The sequence below is a fragment of the Symphalangus syndactylus genome, chromosome 9, assembly GCF_028878055.3.
Source record: "Symphalangus syndactylus isolate Jambi chromosome 9, NHGRI_mSymSyn1-v2.1_pri, whole genome shotgun sequence".
NCBI lineage: Eukaryota > Metazoa > Chordata > Mammalia > Primates > Hylobatidae > Symphalangus > Symphalangus syndactylus.
This window is the reverse complement of record NC_072431.2, coordinates 97,000,763-97,019,294: the sequence shown is the minus strand read 5'-3', so window position 1 is coordinate 97,019,294 and position 18,532 is coordinate 97,000,763. Positions and strand designations below refer to the sequence as shown.

The window sequence follows — 18,532 nt, the reverse complement described above, 5'->3', positions numbered from 1 at the left end:
GACAGAATTTTATTTATGATTTAGATAGTTGATCATGTTGTCTACCTGGCCTGAGTATGAAGGACTGGGTGCAACATTGAGATAGGTGCCCATACAACTGTGTCTTCAGAAAGAGACAGAGAGCAGTAAGACATGGGGATATAAATGAAAGTCTGCACTCCATTTGAAATGTCCAGGATAACTAAGATGATGATACCACTGAGTAGTAGAATCATTTGTATTTTGTGACATTGTTCATTTAGGATTCTGTCTACATGTCACAAGATACCCAAATAAGATAGAGGTTTCTTTCTTTCTCTTGCAAAAGAAACCCAGTGATGGGCAGTCCAGGGTTGGCTTGGCAGTTCCACAGTCATCAGGGACTCTTAATTCCTTCTATCTCGGAGTCATATGTTGGTCCAGCATGGCTTTTGGAACTCCTGCCCTCGCATCTGCTGCTGAGTCAGCCCCCTTAAGGAGCTTTTTTGGAAGCCACACCCTGAATGGCTCCTATTTACATCTCACCAGCAACTCCAAGCTGCAAAACTGGCTGGGAAATTACATGACTTAGCTGAGTACTTTGTTGCTTAGAATAAAGTTGGGCTTTAAGTAAAGAAGAATTGAAGTATGGTTATTGGGATGGGCAATGAACAGCCATTTGTACTCTCATTAAGTTATGGAAATTCCCATTCCAAATCGTGCAGTTTGGTGGGAATGCCTGATAGCAGTTGTAGGCAGTTCCTTTTTTTGTGAGATAGCTGATTCATATTTTCAGTCAGCCATCCTCAGAGTGTGGGGGATGTTTCCTCTCAGGGTCGCAGGGTGATCTCAGCAATTTTAGGTGTTATGTGCAGATATGATTTCCAGGGAAGAATCATCAGGCCATTTCTCCTGAGTCTCTCCTCTTATTAGGGAGGAATAGCTTTCCCAGAAACATGTGCCAGCTCTCTCCACTCCCAAGTTCCCTTACCTTCCATCTGCCAGGATTAAGTCCTATGTTCATGCCTAAAACAACAAATGGTCAGTGGAAGGAAATCACCGTGACTGGATTTGACCCTGGAGCCTGGGAGGGGTGACTTTCTCTGAGATGAAGGTGAATAGCTCAACAAAATTAGGGTTCCAATACACAGAGGGAGGAGGGAAGAATGGATGTTAAGTAGGCAGCCAATAGTTTGATATGTATATATATTATATATATAAATATGTATAATTTAAAAATGTTTTTTGTTTAAGGTCTTTGTTGATACTATGAATATCTCATTATGCAATATAAACATGTTTACAATTATGAAAATAACATGTATATGGTAAACATAATTCAGTACTAAAAGGATAAATAATGAAAGGTGAATCTTTGTTCAACCCAAGATCCTAGTTTCACTCCTTAAAGGCAATCCTTATCAAGAGCTTTTGTGTATTCTTCTAGAAAATATTCATGTTTATGTAATTGTTTTGACACAAATATGTGCATATTAGACACATTGTACTACAGCTTGCTTTTTAAAAATTAATAGATATATTTTGGAGTTTTTAAAATATCAGTATGTAAAGATGGACAGCACCCTTACTTATGACTTTGGGACATTGTATAGTACAGATATACCATGATTTATTTGATAATTAGCCTATTAATAGATATATAGATATTTAGGTTGTTTTCATTACTGAAAAAATAACTACTAACATTAGAGACCTCCTTGGGCATGGTTATGGGTATTAGATACATTCTTGGGAGTAGAATTAAGTCACAGCATATGTACATTTTACATTTTGATAGTTCTAGCCAACTTACCTTCACAAGGGCTGTACTAATTTGGGCTTCCACTAGTAGTTACAGAGAGGGCATTGAAATTCCTAGTGCTGGTCAGTCAGTGGCTCACGTCTTAGCGAATATCTGCAGAAAAAGACAGTATTTTTTACCATATTATAGAGGGAAAGAATTAGCATCAAGCTTCTAATACTGTAATGCATAGTTTTTTCAACTTGTGAGTATGTTTATGGGGTTGTTTTTTATATGTGGTATAGACAGACCTTTAAAGAAAATCTATATACAGAAGGTTTTACTTAATGATTAAATAATTTTTCTTTTTTTAAATCACAGGTGTTTGGCCCATGACTGAGAGAGAAGATGACTTGAACGTTTCTGTCGTGGTTTCTCCTAACTTTGATTCAGTTTCTGTAGGTGTACTTGCAGATTTTAAAGGGGTTTATAATAGTGGTAAACTCTGATGAATTAGGACCAAAATACGTTGGTTTAAAGTTTGGTCCTCCAAGTAGACACTTCAGGGAGGATAACAAATTGTAGTCCTTGTTACTTTCTAGATAAAAACATTAGTAGCCCCTTAGTGCCAGTAAGGAGCTCCTTGGGCAGGATTTCAGTTTTAAAAAGAAGTGGGGTTGTGGGGGAAGAGAGAGCAGTAGAAGGGCTTCCTTCTTGCCCTAGTTCTAATCCTACTTAAAAAAATTTTTTTTTCAAACTTTCTTAGTACTATAGCATTGACGTAATGCTAATGTAGCTGAATAATACTGACCCTACCAGATTTTTGTTGGAGATTCAATGAGATAAGGTTTGTGAGTGGCCTAGCTCAAAGTTTGATGATTTCTAGTCTTTAATACATTATGGTGGTGGTGGTGGTAGGGTAGGTTAAGAGTATATAGTTGGTCCAATACTTATTTTTTCCCCTATTTCTATCTGTGTGACACAAGGCAAGGTACTTAATTTTCTTAGTCTCAATTTTCTCATCCACAAAATGGGAATAATAATAGAATCTACTTTGTTGAATGTTATGATAATTGTTATGATTGTCATTATGATCAAATTACATTTTACTTCTTTCTACATTATAATAATCATCAACATCATCATAATCATTATCATTATCACAACCATCTATGTCCATGAGTTGTCTTGTTCACTGCTGTATCCTTAGTGCTTGCCAAATAATGGGTGCTCAATATATATTTGCTCTATGAATGAGTGAATTAATACAACTGAGAAATAGAAAGGAGGAAAGGAGGACTATTCTTGATTTTATTACTTCATCTCCTCACTTAAGTTTTCTATAAGCACCTGTTAGGATGTGATTGATTATGTCTCACTGACTGCAGTTTATCTGTGTTTCTACCAACAGATGATCAGTTTAGGGAAGTGGTTGAATTCACTCATTTTACCATATTTGGAGTTTATATCATATAATTCTGCTTGGGAAGTGTCTTCATTATTTAGGTATCAGAACATACTTTAAAACGTATATCATGAGTGTCAAAAGATTAATTTTAGTATAAACAGCCAATCCAATTTGTGATAAAAATCACATTAACATTGCTATATTATAGTAAATAGGGTACACAAAAAAGTAGGACTATATATGAAAGAAACATTCACCCAGCTGAGTCACATAGTAGAGGCACTGTTTTAAACATTGGCCATTCAGCACACACCATTTTTCATTCTACCTGAAGGGTGTAGTCTAAGTGGAACATTTCTGCTTAGTTAGCTGACAAATGTACACATTTTCTTGCTGTGGAAATGGCTTTTTCCTTTTGGCAACTTATATAAGTTTTTCTAGGTTCTCTTCAGCATAGGCTATTTGGAATGAGGAATTCCCTTTCTGTTTTTCAGGAACTTTTAGTCTTTGTAGGAAAATTCCTTATGTAGTAGCACTATATTACAATGTATATTTCCCTATTGGTAACCCTGAATGCTATTTCCTCTTAAGTAGGTGTCCCTTTCCAGCTTCATTTTCCCTGTGTTACTATTTTTTCTTTCTTAAGAGATTTCTTGAGGGTATCATATTCATCTCATTGGAAACATTAGCCCCACAATTTATGTGGCTTTGGTGCCATGACGTCTTCTTATAGCCATTTCTTTCTTGCTATAGTTTTATGTTCCCAAAGGACTGCTGTCCTTGAAGTATCTAGGTGTTTAGTCATGGATTGAAATGAGCAGGAAACAGGAGATGTTGATTTCTCTTCTAGATCTGTGGATAGCTAAATGTAAAATATTTCCTGGATTTTAGGTATTATTAGATTACAAAGCCTGAATTAATATTTTACTTTGAATCATTATTATGAAAGCACACATCTCAAAAAAGTAATATAATTTATATTAGAATGGAGTCTTTCTTAGAGGAGATAAGCATTACTATCCCATCTTCCCAATTGAGAAGCTGGATCATAGTTTAAATGGTTTCCTGTGGAGCCATAAGTAGAATATGAATCTCTCAACGTTGAATTCTGCTGATGCTCATTACATCATAGGATCCCCATTGCTTAGAAATGGCTTAGTTTTTCTTAGTTAAAAATACTTCAAGTAAAAAAACGCAATGGATCATATTCATTGGTTGGATAGAGGCATAATTTTAATTGGTCCCCAGAATTCATAAGGGTATTATTAGAAAATATGACACCCCTTAGTCTTATTCTATCATAGAGCATTTTCCCCTACCAATGTATCACTCTAAAAAATAAGTTACACGTGATAAGGGAAGTGTTTTATGTATTATATTATACTATGTATTCTTTAAGAGGTAGGAGTAGGTAACACAAGGTGACGCTCAAAGAATGCTTATTGAATCAGTTTATGATATGCACTGGTTAAAAAAAGTTTCCCTTCCCTTCCCTCCATTCCCCTCCCCTCTCCACCCCTTTATTTTTGAGACAGAGTCTCGCTCTTTCACCCAGGCTGGAGTGAAGTGGCGTGATCTTGGCTCACTGCAACCTCCGCCTCCCGGGTTCAAGCGATTCTCCTGTCTCAGCCTCCCGAGTAGCTGGGATTACAGTTGCCTGCCACCACGCCCAGCTAATTTTTGTATTTTTAGTAGAGACGGGGTTTCATTATGTTGGCCAGGCTGGTCTCGAACTCCTGACCTCAGGTGATCCACCCACCTCGGCCTCCCAAAGTGCTAGGATTACAGGCATGAGCCACTGCGCATGGCCTACTTTTATTTTATGGGTGTAAGGCCACTCAATCTTTATATCATTAGCTGCATGTCTTAGATACATGTTATTAATCAGAATAACACATACCTTACACAGGGTGAAAATACAGGGACCTGAAAGAATGGCATAATATTTTTCTGGGACATACAGGGAGGTCTTCTTCTATGCAATATAAATAACAAGTTAATAGAATTAATACTTTCGATATTTAAGTAAATCTGGGAATGGAGTGGTTTGATAAAATATGTGACCTTTGCTTTTTAGGGGATGAGTTTTTTTTTTTTTTTTTTTGAGACGGAGTCTCTCTCTGTCGCCCAGGCTGGAGTGCAGTGGCGTGATCTTGGCTCACTGCAAGCTCCGCCTCCCGGGTTCATGCCATTCTCCTGCCTCAGCCTCCCGAGTAGCTGGGACCACAGGCGCCTGCCACCGCACCCGGCTAAATTTTTGTATTTTTAGTAGAGACGGGGTTTCACGGTGGTCTCAATCTCCTGACCTCGTAATCCACCCGCCTTAGCCTCCCAAAGTGCTGGGATTTCAGGCGTGAGCCACCGCGCCTGGCCCAGGGGATGAGTTTTTAAATATTAGCTTATGACTTTCCGGACGAAGGCATCAAAAAAGCCAGATTGTCTCTTTTAGTCTGTCATTAGAGTAATAAATCTTTTATAGTTTCCTATTTTGATAGTAGGAAATATACATTGCACCCATTGTGTTCACTCACTGCTGTGTAATATTGAAATCATTCTTTCTTGCCTTCTCAATTCTGTGTTTACAGCAAGCGACCGATGTTGAGGTGGGAACTGACCTTGTCCCTTCTGTCACGGTGAAGGTATTGTACCAGATTTTAGACTGTAATGTGCAAACAATATGATTTATTTCATCACATCTGTCACTGTTGATAACTTGTAAATAGCTTACAGAAATGTAAAATAAACACTTGGCATTTGTAGATTTTTCCCCAGCCTTGAGTAGTGAATAGAAAACCTTTACTGTTACTTGCAAATATAAAACTGGTAATTGCATTTATAGCAATATGTATATAATATAAATAATTATTATGAGGTACTGTTACCATTATTTAAATGTGTAGCATGATCCAGGCTTTTTTCTTTGGAAATAAAGTTAACATTTTAAATCTGCTAAAGGAATTGTGTCATCACCATTCGTAATAGACCAATCAAGTAGCATCATACATAGTATACTGTGAATTGATATTGGAGAAGCATGGGGATGCTAATATCTTTCTTCTACCTATGATTATGTGTGTGTTTGAAAAGAATTTCCAGCCATCTCTCTGCCATAACTTTAAGTGGATGTATATATAGCAAGAAAATATTAAATGAAGATGCCACAAAGAATGGTAACAAATTGATAGTCCTGGAAAATAGAATATTAAGGATGTGGTTTTGGTTAAGATTTTTAGTCCTGTCATTGTAGAATTTTAGAACTAGAACTTAAATGTAGAACCTTCTTAAAGCATTTAGATTAAAATATGGCAATCAGTCAGCACATTATTAAGCTGAAAATATTTATCACTGCCCAGACCTTGGAAGCAAGGGAAGGTTGTGGATTTTGGCAATTCACTTAGTCAAAACTTGGATGGGGCTTTATATTTTCTTAGATTATGGGTTGCTGTCCTTGGAGGAGCTTGACAGGGCACCAAGCTTTACCAATTGTGTTCGCTTACACTGGAACCAGCGGGTGGCCCAAATGTGGAGATCTTTGGTCGAACTTGAAGGGAGCTGAATCTTACAACAGTTTCCTAAGCTAAGTTTTTTGGATTCTTGCCACTGGAAACAAGGGTGGTCTTTCCCCAACCTCCTTTCCCCCAATCCAATCAAAGGCTCTATCTCATTAATACTTCTGAATCTGGAAAGGCATTAGTGGCAAGAAATCAAACATTTAAGAAAAAGAAATAACTGTCAAGTTCCAGGAATAATTTGTACTTTTGTATAGGGACACCTCTTTTATATCTATCTACTGATAACGTTCAGACACATACATGTAATAATTTAGGAGTGCACTGTTAATTGCAATAAGAGATCTTGTGCCTTAACTAGATAACATTGCTCATGCTAATTGTACCCCCAGCCAACCAGGAGTTAGCACCATAAGTAAACATACCTTTCCCTCCCATGCAGTTCTTAAGCTTTCATGTGTAGTAGCCACCTTAAAATGATGGCATGACACTACTGGAAAATTCTCCTTCCATTCGTGGAACTTACTATATTTGAGAATACCTAAGTCACAACTGTCTTTCTCATTGCCATTATAAAAGCACGAGAAAGAATGCAACAGGCAAGGGTTGCAGAAAATTGGCGGGACTCACACAGCAGACACAATAACTTCCTGATCCTGTCTGACAATTTCTATACAAATTTCTACTATAAATCTCTCCTTATGACCTTTTATAACAACAGCAGCCAAGATATATAACCATGCAAGTTTCCATCATAATAAATCCTGTTAATTGAGAAAATTTTTCCATCCGTTCCAAGTGAATGAAGATGTGGCTACCTTGAGTATGTGTGCATGATGCGTGACCATGTATTCCAGGCAACTAGGCAGAGTGGTTGTTTATACCTGGCCTTTGGTGTCATATTTATATATCTAGGATAAAAATTTGGTATTATATTTCGTAAGGGTTATATTTCATAAGAGGCAGAAAATAGCATGGCAAATTCTTGTATCAATGTTTTATATTTTCTCCTTAATATTCTATAATTATTTTCCTGTTAAAATATAAGACTTATGATCTAGCCAAGTCTTTAACTCTTTTTTGGCTCAAACACAACTATTCTTTGTTACTGTTGTTATTTTTGTTACCTATCTCCTTGATTTGTATTTTGAAAGGGCCTAGCCCATTGTTGGGGTTCAATAAATATGTGCATGAGAGCTATCACGATTGTGCAACTAAACCAAATGCAAACCCTTCTTGTTACAATGTAAAATTCTGTGATTATTGTCTAAGTAGACATCGTTGTGCCAGGAAAAGCCAGACTGCTGTTTTTCAAATGGCTTATTACTACTTAAAGGAATTTTCATTTTTACTTAAAACTGAGCTCTCATGAGACTTTCCTGGTCACTATTTTCAACTCTCTACTTGGATTGACGGCTTTGCACAGGTTATTTACCTTCTCTGAACCTCTATTTTTTAAACTGTAAAATAGGGATACTTTTTCATCTGCAAAGTTATTTTCAGTCTTAACCACAGTTGAAGGCGTGGGCTCTGGATTCTGGCACATAGCAGTTAAATTGTGGTTCTTCCACTTACAATCAAAGTGGCCTCGGGCAAATTACTAAGCATCTCTGAGCCACAGTCTTTTGTAAAACGGTTGATGGTACCTGGCAAACATTTTTGTAGAGTAAATTAAATAATGGCACATAAATAATTTGTTACCATGGTTCCATGAATATAGAAAATTGCTAATGTTTTTTATCATTAATATTATTCATTTTATTTAAAAATATATGTACAGACTAGTATTATATTATTGTAATAGTAGAATATTTAAATTGTGTCTTGTTTGTTTAATGGACTAGCTAGTTGAAAGAAAGTTGTTTGTAGCACTTGCATGGTGTCTTCCTGCCATAATAACCATCAGGGTTTTACTAAAAAGGTATTATGTTTACAATGGCCAGACATCATTGAGGAAGTTTAGTTTGTGGCATGATGATTCCCTATGTATTCCCAGGATTTACAAAGTAAAAATTGAGTATTTGTTGTTCATGGTGTTTATCATATTTAATTGCGTCAATAGTTGTCTTAAAAATTTTACTTTGCAAGTCAAAATTTTTATGTTTTTAACTTATTTTTAAGTTGTGCAGAATACTCACATCACTTAAAATTAATACATTTACTGAATCTAATTATATGTACATAATGTTTGTGGGCCAATTGTATATTCTTGTATATATAAAAATATTATACATATTTAATCAAGGAAGAGGTGATACATGCTTTTTATTGAAAAGAAACTTCAAAACTGCTTTTCTCAACAATAAGAATGGTCCTTCAATTATGTTAATGTGTGTATCTGTCTCATATAACAAAGTCTAGTAACTAGACTGAACTGCTGTATAGAAAAGGTACCATATAGAATGGTGGTTTATTTTATTTTATTTTTTTCTCATGACATGTGAGTCACCATGATAGAACATTTTAAAATAGCTTTATTTAGATATAATTTAGATACTATATTATTCACTTATTTAAAGTTACAATCCAATGATTTTTAGTATAGTGTATTTACAGAATTTTGCAACTATTACCACAATTTAATTTTAGAACATTTTATCCCACCTAAAAGAAATGCCATACACATTAGCTGCCATTCCCCATCTCTCTCATACCTAAGCAACTCTTAATCTACTTTATTTCTCTATAGATTGCCTATTCTATACATTTCATATAAATGGATCGTACAATATGTGGTTCTTTTTGACTAGATTTTTTCACTTAGCATCATATTTTCAAGGTTCACCCATGTTGTGGCATGTAAATGAAATAATGTACATAAATTTGTTAGCATGGTTCCATGAATATAGAAAACTGCTAATAGTTTTTATCATTAATATTATTCATAATGTATTTCATTTCTTTTATTGCTGAACAATATTTGATTGTATGAATATATCACATTTTGTTTATTCATTCATCATGTTGGGAATTTGGATTATTTCTGCTTTTTGGCTATTAGCATATTGTTGCTATGAACATCTGTGTATAAGATTTTGGGTGGACATATGTTTTCATTTCTGTTGGTATAGAATTGTGAAGTTATATGTTAAATTTATGTTTAACCTTTGAAGAAACTGCCAAACTTTTCTTAGAGTAGCTGTACCAATTTACATTTTCACTGGCAATATATGAGGGTTCCAGTTTCTCCACATCATTGCTAACACATGTTATCGTCTGTCCTTTTGATTCTAGCCATTTTATTTGGTACGTAGTAGTATCTCATTGTGGTTTTTGGTTTGTATCTCCTTCATAACTAAGGATATTGAGCATCTTTGTATGTACATATTGCCAGTCTTTATTCTTTTGAGTAAAGTCTGTTTAACTTTTTTGCATAGTTTCTACTTGATAGAATATTTTAATCTATTACTTACTGTATTATGTTTTTGACTACTCATTTTTTCCTCAGGTAATGTTTTCTAATTATTTGCTAGTTAGTTATGTTTAAGTAGTTATGATAGTCTATCAATTTGAATACAATATAATTTTCTATTGATAACAATTTCTGTTTCCGTAGGTCACACTGCAGAACAGAGTGATATTGCAAAAAGCCAAATTATCAGTCTACGTGCAACCACCATTAGAATTGACTTGTGATCAGTTCACCTTTGAATTTATGAGTAAGTTTTTTGTTTTGGCTGAAAGTCTACCATGGTGTGAATTTTTAAAAAATACTAGTTTGTTCATTTAATGTCTATTATTTCATGTCTGAATGGTGAGATTGGGATCATCCCAAAATCAATGATCGTGTTGTTTTGCTTATATTTTCCCTCTCAGCATCAGCATGAACATTCAATTAACGATTGTTGGATCAAATTAATCTTTTACGATTACAGATTTCTAGGTGCTTTTCTGAACTTGTTGGACCTATAATTGTTTTTGATTTATTTATTTTTTTTCTAGACAGGGTCTCATTCTCATTGGCCCAGGCTGCAGTGCAGTGGCACGATCATGGCTCACTGCAGCTTCGACTTCCTGTGCTCAAGTGATCCTCCCACCTCAGCCTCCTGAGTAGCTGAGACTACAGGAAAACACCACCTGACTAATTTTTTGTATTTTTAGTAGAGACGGGGTTTTGCCGTGTTATCCAGGCTGGTCTCGAACTCCTGGGCTCAAGCAATCTGCCTATCTCGGCCTCCCAGAGTACTAAGATTAGAAGCATGAGCCACCGCTCCTGGCCTGTTTTTAAATATTAAAATTTAGAAGGCTTTCTTTATTGGTGTTTCTTTAGTGATCTATTTATTGAATCAGTAATGTTTGAAGAATTAATATGGACTTTGGAGTTTGGCCTGAGTTTGAATCCAGCTCTAACACTCACTTGATGTGTAACCGTAGGCAAAAACTACACTAGTAATCACTTGGAGCCTCATTTATTTTAATCTGCAAAAAGGGGGTAATGATATTTGTCTTACAAGGTTGTTTTGAGGATTTAATTAAAAAGTAAATCTATAAAAGATATTCATAATAATGCTTAAAATAGTAGGCATGTCATTAATGGCAACTCTTAGTAAGGTTTCTTTATATAGAATCTCTTACTCCCAACCATTTATATCCAAATTGTCATTAGTCCTGTTAAGATAATCTGAATTACCTTTCAAGTCTTTTTTCTTTTTTTGGTTTACTATAGCTTTTCTGCTAAGGCTTCTATCTCTTATTCATGAAGTCAAGAACATATCTTTCTTTTTTTGCCTCCGTATAACCAATCCATAGTTGAGTGCCTGCCGTTAGTAGGAATTCAACAAATCTTTGTAGAATGAATGGATAAACGATTGAGTGAAGTAACCTCATAGGTGATACCCAGCCATTGAACTTTCGCTTGCATTTCTGATTTTGTACAACACTTCCAATTTGTCTTTCTAAAATACATTCTAAATAATTTATTTTTTCCAGTTAAAAATCTCTTATGGCTCTCTAATACAGATTGGGGCCAAATATGTTAACATAGATGAGCACGCACAATCTGTGAAGTGGCTACTGTGTAACACTCCCTCATCCATTTTCTCCTTCATTCTATGTTCTACCCATGATAAATTGCTATTTTCCTCCCAAATTCTCTTGCCCTTTTGTGTACTGTTTTCTCTGTTCATGCTGTCTATTCCTCGAAGTAAACAGCAGCAGTGGTGTAGAATGCCAGTTTCTTTGTACCTTGTTCTGGAGTCAATTCCTAGTAGCTGTGTTACCTTAGGCAAGCTTCTTTTTTTGTTTTTATTTCTGTTTTTGAGACAGTCTCACTCTGTTGCCTGGACTGGAGATGTGGTTTTCTCATGTTGTCTAGGCTGGTCTCGAACTTCTGGCCTCACGTGATCCGCCCACCTAGGCCTCCCAAAATGTTGGGATTACAGGCGTGAGCCACTATGCCTGATCTTAGGCAAGCTTCTTAATCTCTCTGTATTTCAGTTTTCTCATGCATAATAAGTGAGGACAGTAATAGTATCAACCTCATAGGTTTGTTGTGAAGATTTAGTTACTTCATGTAAAATGCTTATGACAGTACCTGGCATGTGGTGAGTGCTTATTAAATTTTAACTTGTTAATAACAATTGCCCCAAATTATGTAATTTATATTATTTTTACATTGCTTATAGCACCAGATTTGACTAGAACAGTAAGCTTTTCTGTTTATCTGCAAAGAAGTTATACACCGTCAGAATTGGAAGGAAATGCTGTTGTTTCTTATTCCAGACCAACAGGTAAACATACAGGCTTAATCATTACTTTAAGTTGTTGGAATTATGAGTAAAATGCTTACACATTTAAGATGAGAAAACATACTGTGAAATATCATTAAATGAGAAAATGTTATTTTCTACTGTTAAGTAAAATCGTATGTTTTCATTACTTTTATGTGTTATGAGTAGTTTGTGATAAGTCTATTTAGCTGATTTCCATATGTAATGTTTGGTTCCCTCTTTTCAGTTAATATCAAATCTGATACATTTTTATTTCTAATAGAAGAATGTTATCTAGTCAGATTTCATTTATTTGAACTAAAGGCTAGTATTGATGCAGGATTTTTGCTCCTTAGTTCAGCTAAATCTGCATTCTTATTTCGTGACCAAGAAGAATTAGGCATGCGGACACAGTGAAGAGTGAGGAGGGTGGAATTTTTAAAGTAGGTTTTCACCTCACAAATTGAATACCAGGGCTTCCACACATGAGCTGATGAGGCCAGGCTCCTCCCCTGCGTAAGGCGCCAATTCCTTGTGGCTCCACCCCATTTCCCCAGTGCGCTCGCGGGCATGTCCAGGCAAGCCGTAGGTAGTATCTGAAAAGGCAACATTCGATTGGCTAAAAGACATTATTCAGAAAGAATCAACTGGGAAAGGGCAGGCACACAGGGGCAGAAGTTCTTCTGGGTTTTGGGTTTCATCCAGGACCAGCAGTACGATCTTTCAGCCCTCAGGCTGTTTTAAGCCTGAAGGTGAGGTTTCACCTGGGACCTTTCTATATTTGTTTAAGCGTTTGTCTGCCTCCTGCCTCTATCAGTATGAATTAGTAGAAAAGAATATTATGGATTACTCCAACATTAGGGCAGTAATCAGAATTTTAGACACTGTTTTAGTGACTAAATAAAACTCTTTAGCATCTTATGTGTTAAAATACTTAAGAACAGATCTTTTAAAACTTAGTCTGCATTTTTCAACCATTTTTGGCTATTATGCTTTTCTGTAATTTAAAAGACAATTTAAAAGATTACTAATCATTGGTATTGGTTGAAAGTGAATTAGAAATTAACATTGAGAAAGTCTGCAGAATGCCAAGAGAAGCAAAAAGAGACATTATCAATAGTATTATTTACTTAAATTATTATAAAAAAGAGGAACTGGATTGACTTTAAAGGGGAAAGTTAAAAGAAAATAAATTCAAAAAGTAACTGGAAATATTAATATTATGTATTTTCCCCTTTATTGAGTCTTTTTTGCTGTTTGGCTAGATCATATATCTTTACTTGTTTTTTTTTTTTTTTTTTCCCACATTTACACTAGAATAACACGTTCTCATAGACTTCTGAGAATGGAAATATAAATAAATGTACTGTTGGGTTTCATTTATTTATGTTATACTCTCAATTGTGAATTGACTTGTGTTTGATTGGAGAGTCATTTGTCATCTGTGAGAATCTTGAAATTTTAATTTGTATTTTAAGCAGATATGTGTCAAATGTGTGTTGTAACTTTACCACAGATAATTTGTTGCATTCTTTTCCCCCTACCCATTTTTGCATTGCCTGTGATGGATAGATCGAAATCCTGATGGTAAGTGTAAAGATAATTTAGAAAAAAATGAATTTCAGAACTGAAATTTGTTTGATGAATTGAATTGGTATTATACCATGAATGAGCTCTTCTTATGGACTGCTCTTTTAACTAGAAAAAGTTCTTTAGGATGATACAGTGCCTTGATTCTGCTATGGAGAGCATAATAGATGTTTCCACAGAGATTTGTCATTATTCGTTGTTTCGGAGTCATGAGAAAGAATGAAATTAGGAGTAAGAATAGAATGTCTTTTTTGAAAAATATTAAAGGTGTTACTGACAACTTATTTCTGCAAGTCATTGGTTATTTAGTTCCATGCTCTGTTATTTTACCTAAAAGAAAGAAAGAGTTTAAAAAAAGAGTGTTTGTCACTGAATTCTAAGTTGTGTTTTCCTACATGCTTCAAGAGATTCACCTCTCTGTGATAAGAATGATGTGTGTGTTCACTCTGTGGGCCTATTCCCTGTCTTGTTTAGAATTTGTAGGGGAATGTTATCAAACGTCTGACTCCTTCTAACTTGCTTGGGTCAGTGTTGTTACTTACTTTGTTTTCCCCACATCTTTTGCTTGACTCTGCTATGATTCTGATCATAATATGGGCTTAATTAAGTTTGTTCCTTAGGTTCTCCTTGTAGGTTTTGAGCTTTTTGAGGGCAGGGGTCAAGCACTCATCTTTGAATTGCATACTAACAGAGTACATAGCAGGCACTACAAGTATCTCTGGTTATTTTTCCTCTTAGATATAGACTTAATGTGGTAGTTTATCTTTATAAGTTATTTTAAGATACATTTTAGATAACAATATTAATTAGTAATAATTAAATAAATATAATGAAATAAAGATTGTGGCAATATTTACTCATGCAGTTTGGGTGATGCCAACAACCTGAGTTGCATAGCACATGTCATCTTGATATCTGGAAGGTATATATATATTTATATGAGAAGTGTTTTAATAGAAGTAAATGATTAGCTTAATAACACAAAGTATACTTGTCAAATTAGAATTTGGGTCATTAAAAAATAACCTGATATTAATAATGAATATTTACATTTTAATTAGCTAGATTGCCTGTAATATTTAAGATTTTGGACTGAATTTTGTAAAATATCATATTATTATTTAAATGATTAGTTTTAAGTTTAAAAAATCAGTTAAGGTTATTGTTCAAAGAAATTTATTCCTTCTTACTGTAAATTCAGCCCAAACTATGAGGAAAAAACCCACAATTCATAGAAATTGTAGTGTTTCAATACAAAATGAAAGCTGGTTTTAATAATCTCTTTGATATATTTTAAAATTATAATTAAGCTTTAGGGAGTGGAGTTGAAATATTCGGCGGCACCTAGTAGGCAAGAAAATAATATGTTGCCACTTAGATCTTACTTACACACAAGGCTTCATATTTCAAAGACTGATCCATTTTATTGTCTTGATCTGTTCGGGCTGCATTGCAGATAAGCAGTTCTGCTTTTATATGTGGAAAAAAGAGAGGCAAATGAGGTTTTATGTTGTCCCATAAGGGTTAGTCTCCATTATTTCTGCATTAAAGTTACATGACGTGGGCAGTGTAAAACATGACTGCAGATGAAGCACAGTACGCAGCCAGACATAACAGGAAAGGATCAAGGAAGTTCTGGCTACCAGACATTGCTACTGCTTTGGGGTTCCTTGTTTTCAATATGAAATTACTCTAGCAGACCCCTGGAAAGAGCTCTAAAACCGTTATATAGATGTATAATATATAGGTATGGTTATTTTATTCATATATACATGTTTTTTCTATGTTCTTTTTTCCTTTATTTCTTTAAAGCACATTTTGGCTTCCAATTTGACAGTGATACTGGGCTTTTGGGGTGTGCCAGATGTAATTAGAAGTCTCTTCCTGGAAATAAAATGTTCTGTTAGGGCTAGTTTTGATGAGAATATTCTCTCTGAGTGTTAAATAATTTTGTGATTAATTGCACCATAGTAGTTACGACTATCCATTTCCTCTAGTAGATTAGGAAAGGAAGTGTTTGAAGGAGAGGTGATTATATCTGGTAAAAAGAACTACAGAACAGTCAGTCTGATAAATGACTAGGCCAATATTGGAGTAAAATAAATGACAAAAGTTTCTTTTCTCTCAGCGTAACACTTAGAGAATTCAGTAAGCCAGATATGGAGACTACTTTGCCAACTATAGAGAGAAAATATTGCTGATGGTAGGCAAAGTTAGGACCAATTAGTCTCTTTCAACTAACTTGAAGGCTGTTCTACTAGCAACTGTGAAAAGTCTTTAAATACATGTAATTCTTTTCCTTCTCTATTACAAACACATACACCCACACATGCCTCTGTGAGTCTTTGGCTTCAGGTTCTTAGACATAATTACAGCCTGAAGAGTAACTGGTAGCCAAATTTACACTTCAGGTTTCCTAAGAAGGTGTAAATCCCAGTGGAAATGTGCCTCTGATAAACCCCATGTCTAAAAACTAGAGATTGTATTGTAAAATCCATGGGTTTTAATTTGATAGTAAGTGTTATAAAATAGTGACATTCTAATTTTTCTTTTAAGGGATGGTTTCTGTAGACTTTTTTTTTTTTTAACGATTTCATAACTCTTTTTTTCTCCCTAATGGTAAAACTTTTCAAGCTGCCATCATTTAAAAAATAGCCATAATCATTTTATTAAGTATGAGTGTCATCATTTTTCAAAGTAATGTTTTCCAAATGTCCTATGAAACAGGCTTATGATTCCTGCAGAGAAAAGATATTCTGGAGGGGTTCTACAAATCTTAGCAACTGCAAACCATTGCCCTAGTGTGTGATATTGTCATTAACTGACCTAACTGAACTGTAAATTGAGTTATAATGTATTTTCCTTCTTGGGTTTATTAGTGCTTGCAATCCATTTGTTTCGATTCCTGAAAACATATACACTACCAGTTTCTTTAGCTCTGAGTTCATGGAGATGTAGGACAATAATCTTCAAATATATAGGCTCAGTCACTTATGGGCAGTGTTGTTGATTATATTTAATTTTTTTTAACTGTGAATTCAGTCAGTACCTGGTCCAAGTAAAGTAGTGGCTACAGTTTTAGCAGTATACTTTTAGAAGAACATTCACAGCCAAATTCTGGTTTGAACAATTAGCTCAGAATTTGGTTGAAAGTATATAGAAGATAGTTTCTTTTTGTGAATATACAGAATTGTCAGAAAAGGAAGCATTTGTTTTTGTAGTACTAGTCATTAAAAATGAAGGAGGTGGAAACAAGTTTAAGTTTCCTTGTTCTTTCCAGACTGTATCTATTAATTGATACATCTGAAATTTTCTCTACAGTCTACTTATTGTAGAGGAAACACACTCAGTGGGTGTATTTCCATAATTTGAGGATATATAGAGTGTATGGAAATTTCCTTGAAGTTGGAGAAAGTAGTGCTTTGTAATTTTTTTGTGGTTATATTGACAGTTGTGCTTTGTGCAGTATCTTAGATCATATTACCATAATATTTTGAGTCAAAACATCTCATCATTGTAAAGTACAAATACACATGCCTCTAAAAACCTCACAGAATGTCATGAAATAATACCCTGGGACTTTTCTTAAGAGACACCAGTTGTAATTTGCATCTAGGTTCCAGGAGAAGTGAATTTAACATCTGTTGGTTATGAGCAAAAAATGAGCTACGTAAAACTTGATGGGTAATAGATTATATTGAAGAGAATGACAAATATGCTCCACATGCTCTGAAAAAGTATTTAATTGACCTCATATATCAATATGCTTGCCATTGTTGGTGATTTCTCACTATCCTAGTGAATAAGTAATACTGAAAAGTGTACTCCCAGCTTGGATGTGGAGTAAGACATACAATTCCAATTGACTTTAGCAAAATATATTGCTAATTCCAGGGATCCTGCTTTGGGATCATGTCTCCAAACTAACTGCTTCTGCTTTTGCTATTTTTAAACAGCTCCCTAACTCCTTCGTAAAGAAATAAAGGAATTAATGTGTGGGTTCATCAAGTAGAGTTAGAATATTTTGAGTGTTCAGTTTTTCTACAGCACTATGGCACAACATAGGCTTCTATATATTACCTTTCATCTTAACCAGTCAAAAACAGAGTTCTAGAACAAAAGGAGAGAAAACTAGGATTTTAGTATTGCTTTTCTAGATTTATAAGTAGAGAGCCTAATTTGCTTTGGTTTCAATTTCATTTTCTGTAAAAATATTGAAAATGATTTTGAAAAGATTTATTCAAATTCTAATATGAAACTTCATTGTCATATATTCAGTTACCTATTTCAGTATGCATGTATGAGTATTAAAATCATTTGACAATTGAATGACTATGTCTAAATGTCTAAAATGTCACTCAAAGTGATATGTAAAGTTAAATGGCTTGAGAAAAGTATAATTCATATAAAGGTAATATTCTACATATTAATGTGTAAAATGGACATGGACTTCAATAGAACTTCAGAAGAGCAAATCTTGCTTTCATGTTCATAATTTGAATCTTCATCAAGTAAAAAAAGCTGAAGATTTAAAATGTTTTTGAGTAGAGAAATTTTTAGATATGGTAATATAGAGTCTTAAAGATATGATAGAAACTTCATATTCTTTGCTCACGTT

General features: G+C 34.6%; 1 protein-coding gene across 18 annotated transcripts in view; it reads left to right on the top strand.

Annotated features, from left to right (window-relative positions):
- The window catches only part of BBS9 (Bardet-Biedl syndrome 9), a 517,916-nt gene that overhangs the window by 211,139 nt on the left and 288,245 nt on the right, over nucleotides 1-18,532 (top strand). For 9 of the 18 annotated variants that reach the window (XM_055293460.2, XM_055293455.2, XM_055293456.1 and 6 more), the window contains 5 exons: nucleotides 2,081-2,157; nucleotides 5,693-5,746; nucleotides 10,173-10,275; nucleotides 12,241-12,345; nucleotides 13,897-13,911. In XM_055293460.2, coding sequence (XP_055149435.1) covers nucleotides 2,081-2,157; nucleotides 5,693-5,746; nucleotides 10,173-10,275; nucleotides 12,241-12,345; nucleotides 13,897-13,911 — 354 coding nt within the window. The remainder of the gene's footprint in view (nucleotides 1-2,080; nucleotides 2,158-5,692; nucleotides 5,747-10,172; nucleotides 10,276-12,240; nucleotides 12,346-13,896; nucleotides 13,912-18,532) is intronic. The other 9 variants (XM_063609681.1, XM_063609683.1, XM_063609688.1 and 6 more) reach the window with 3 other exon arrangements.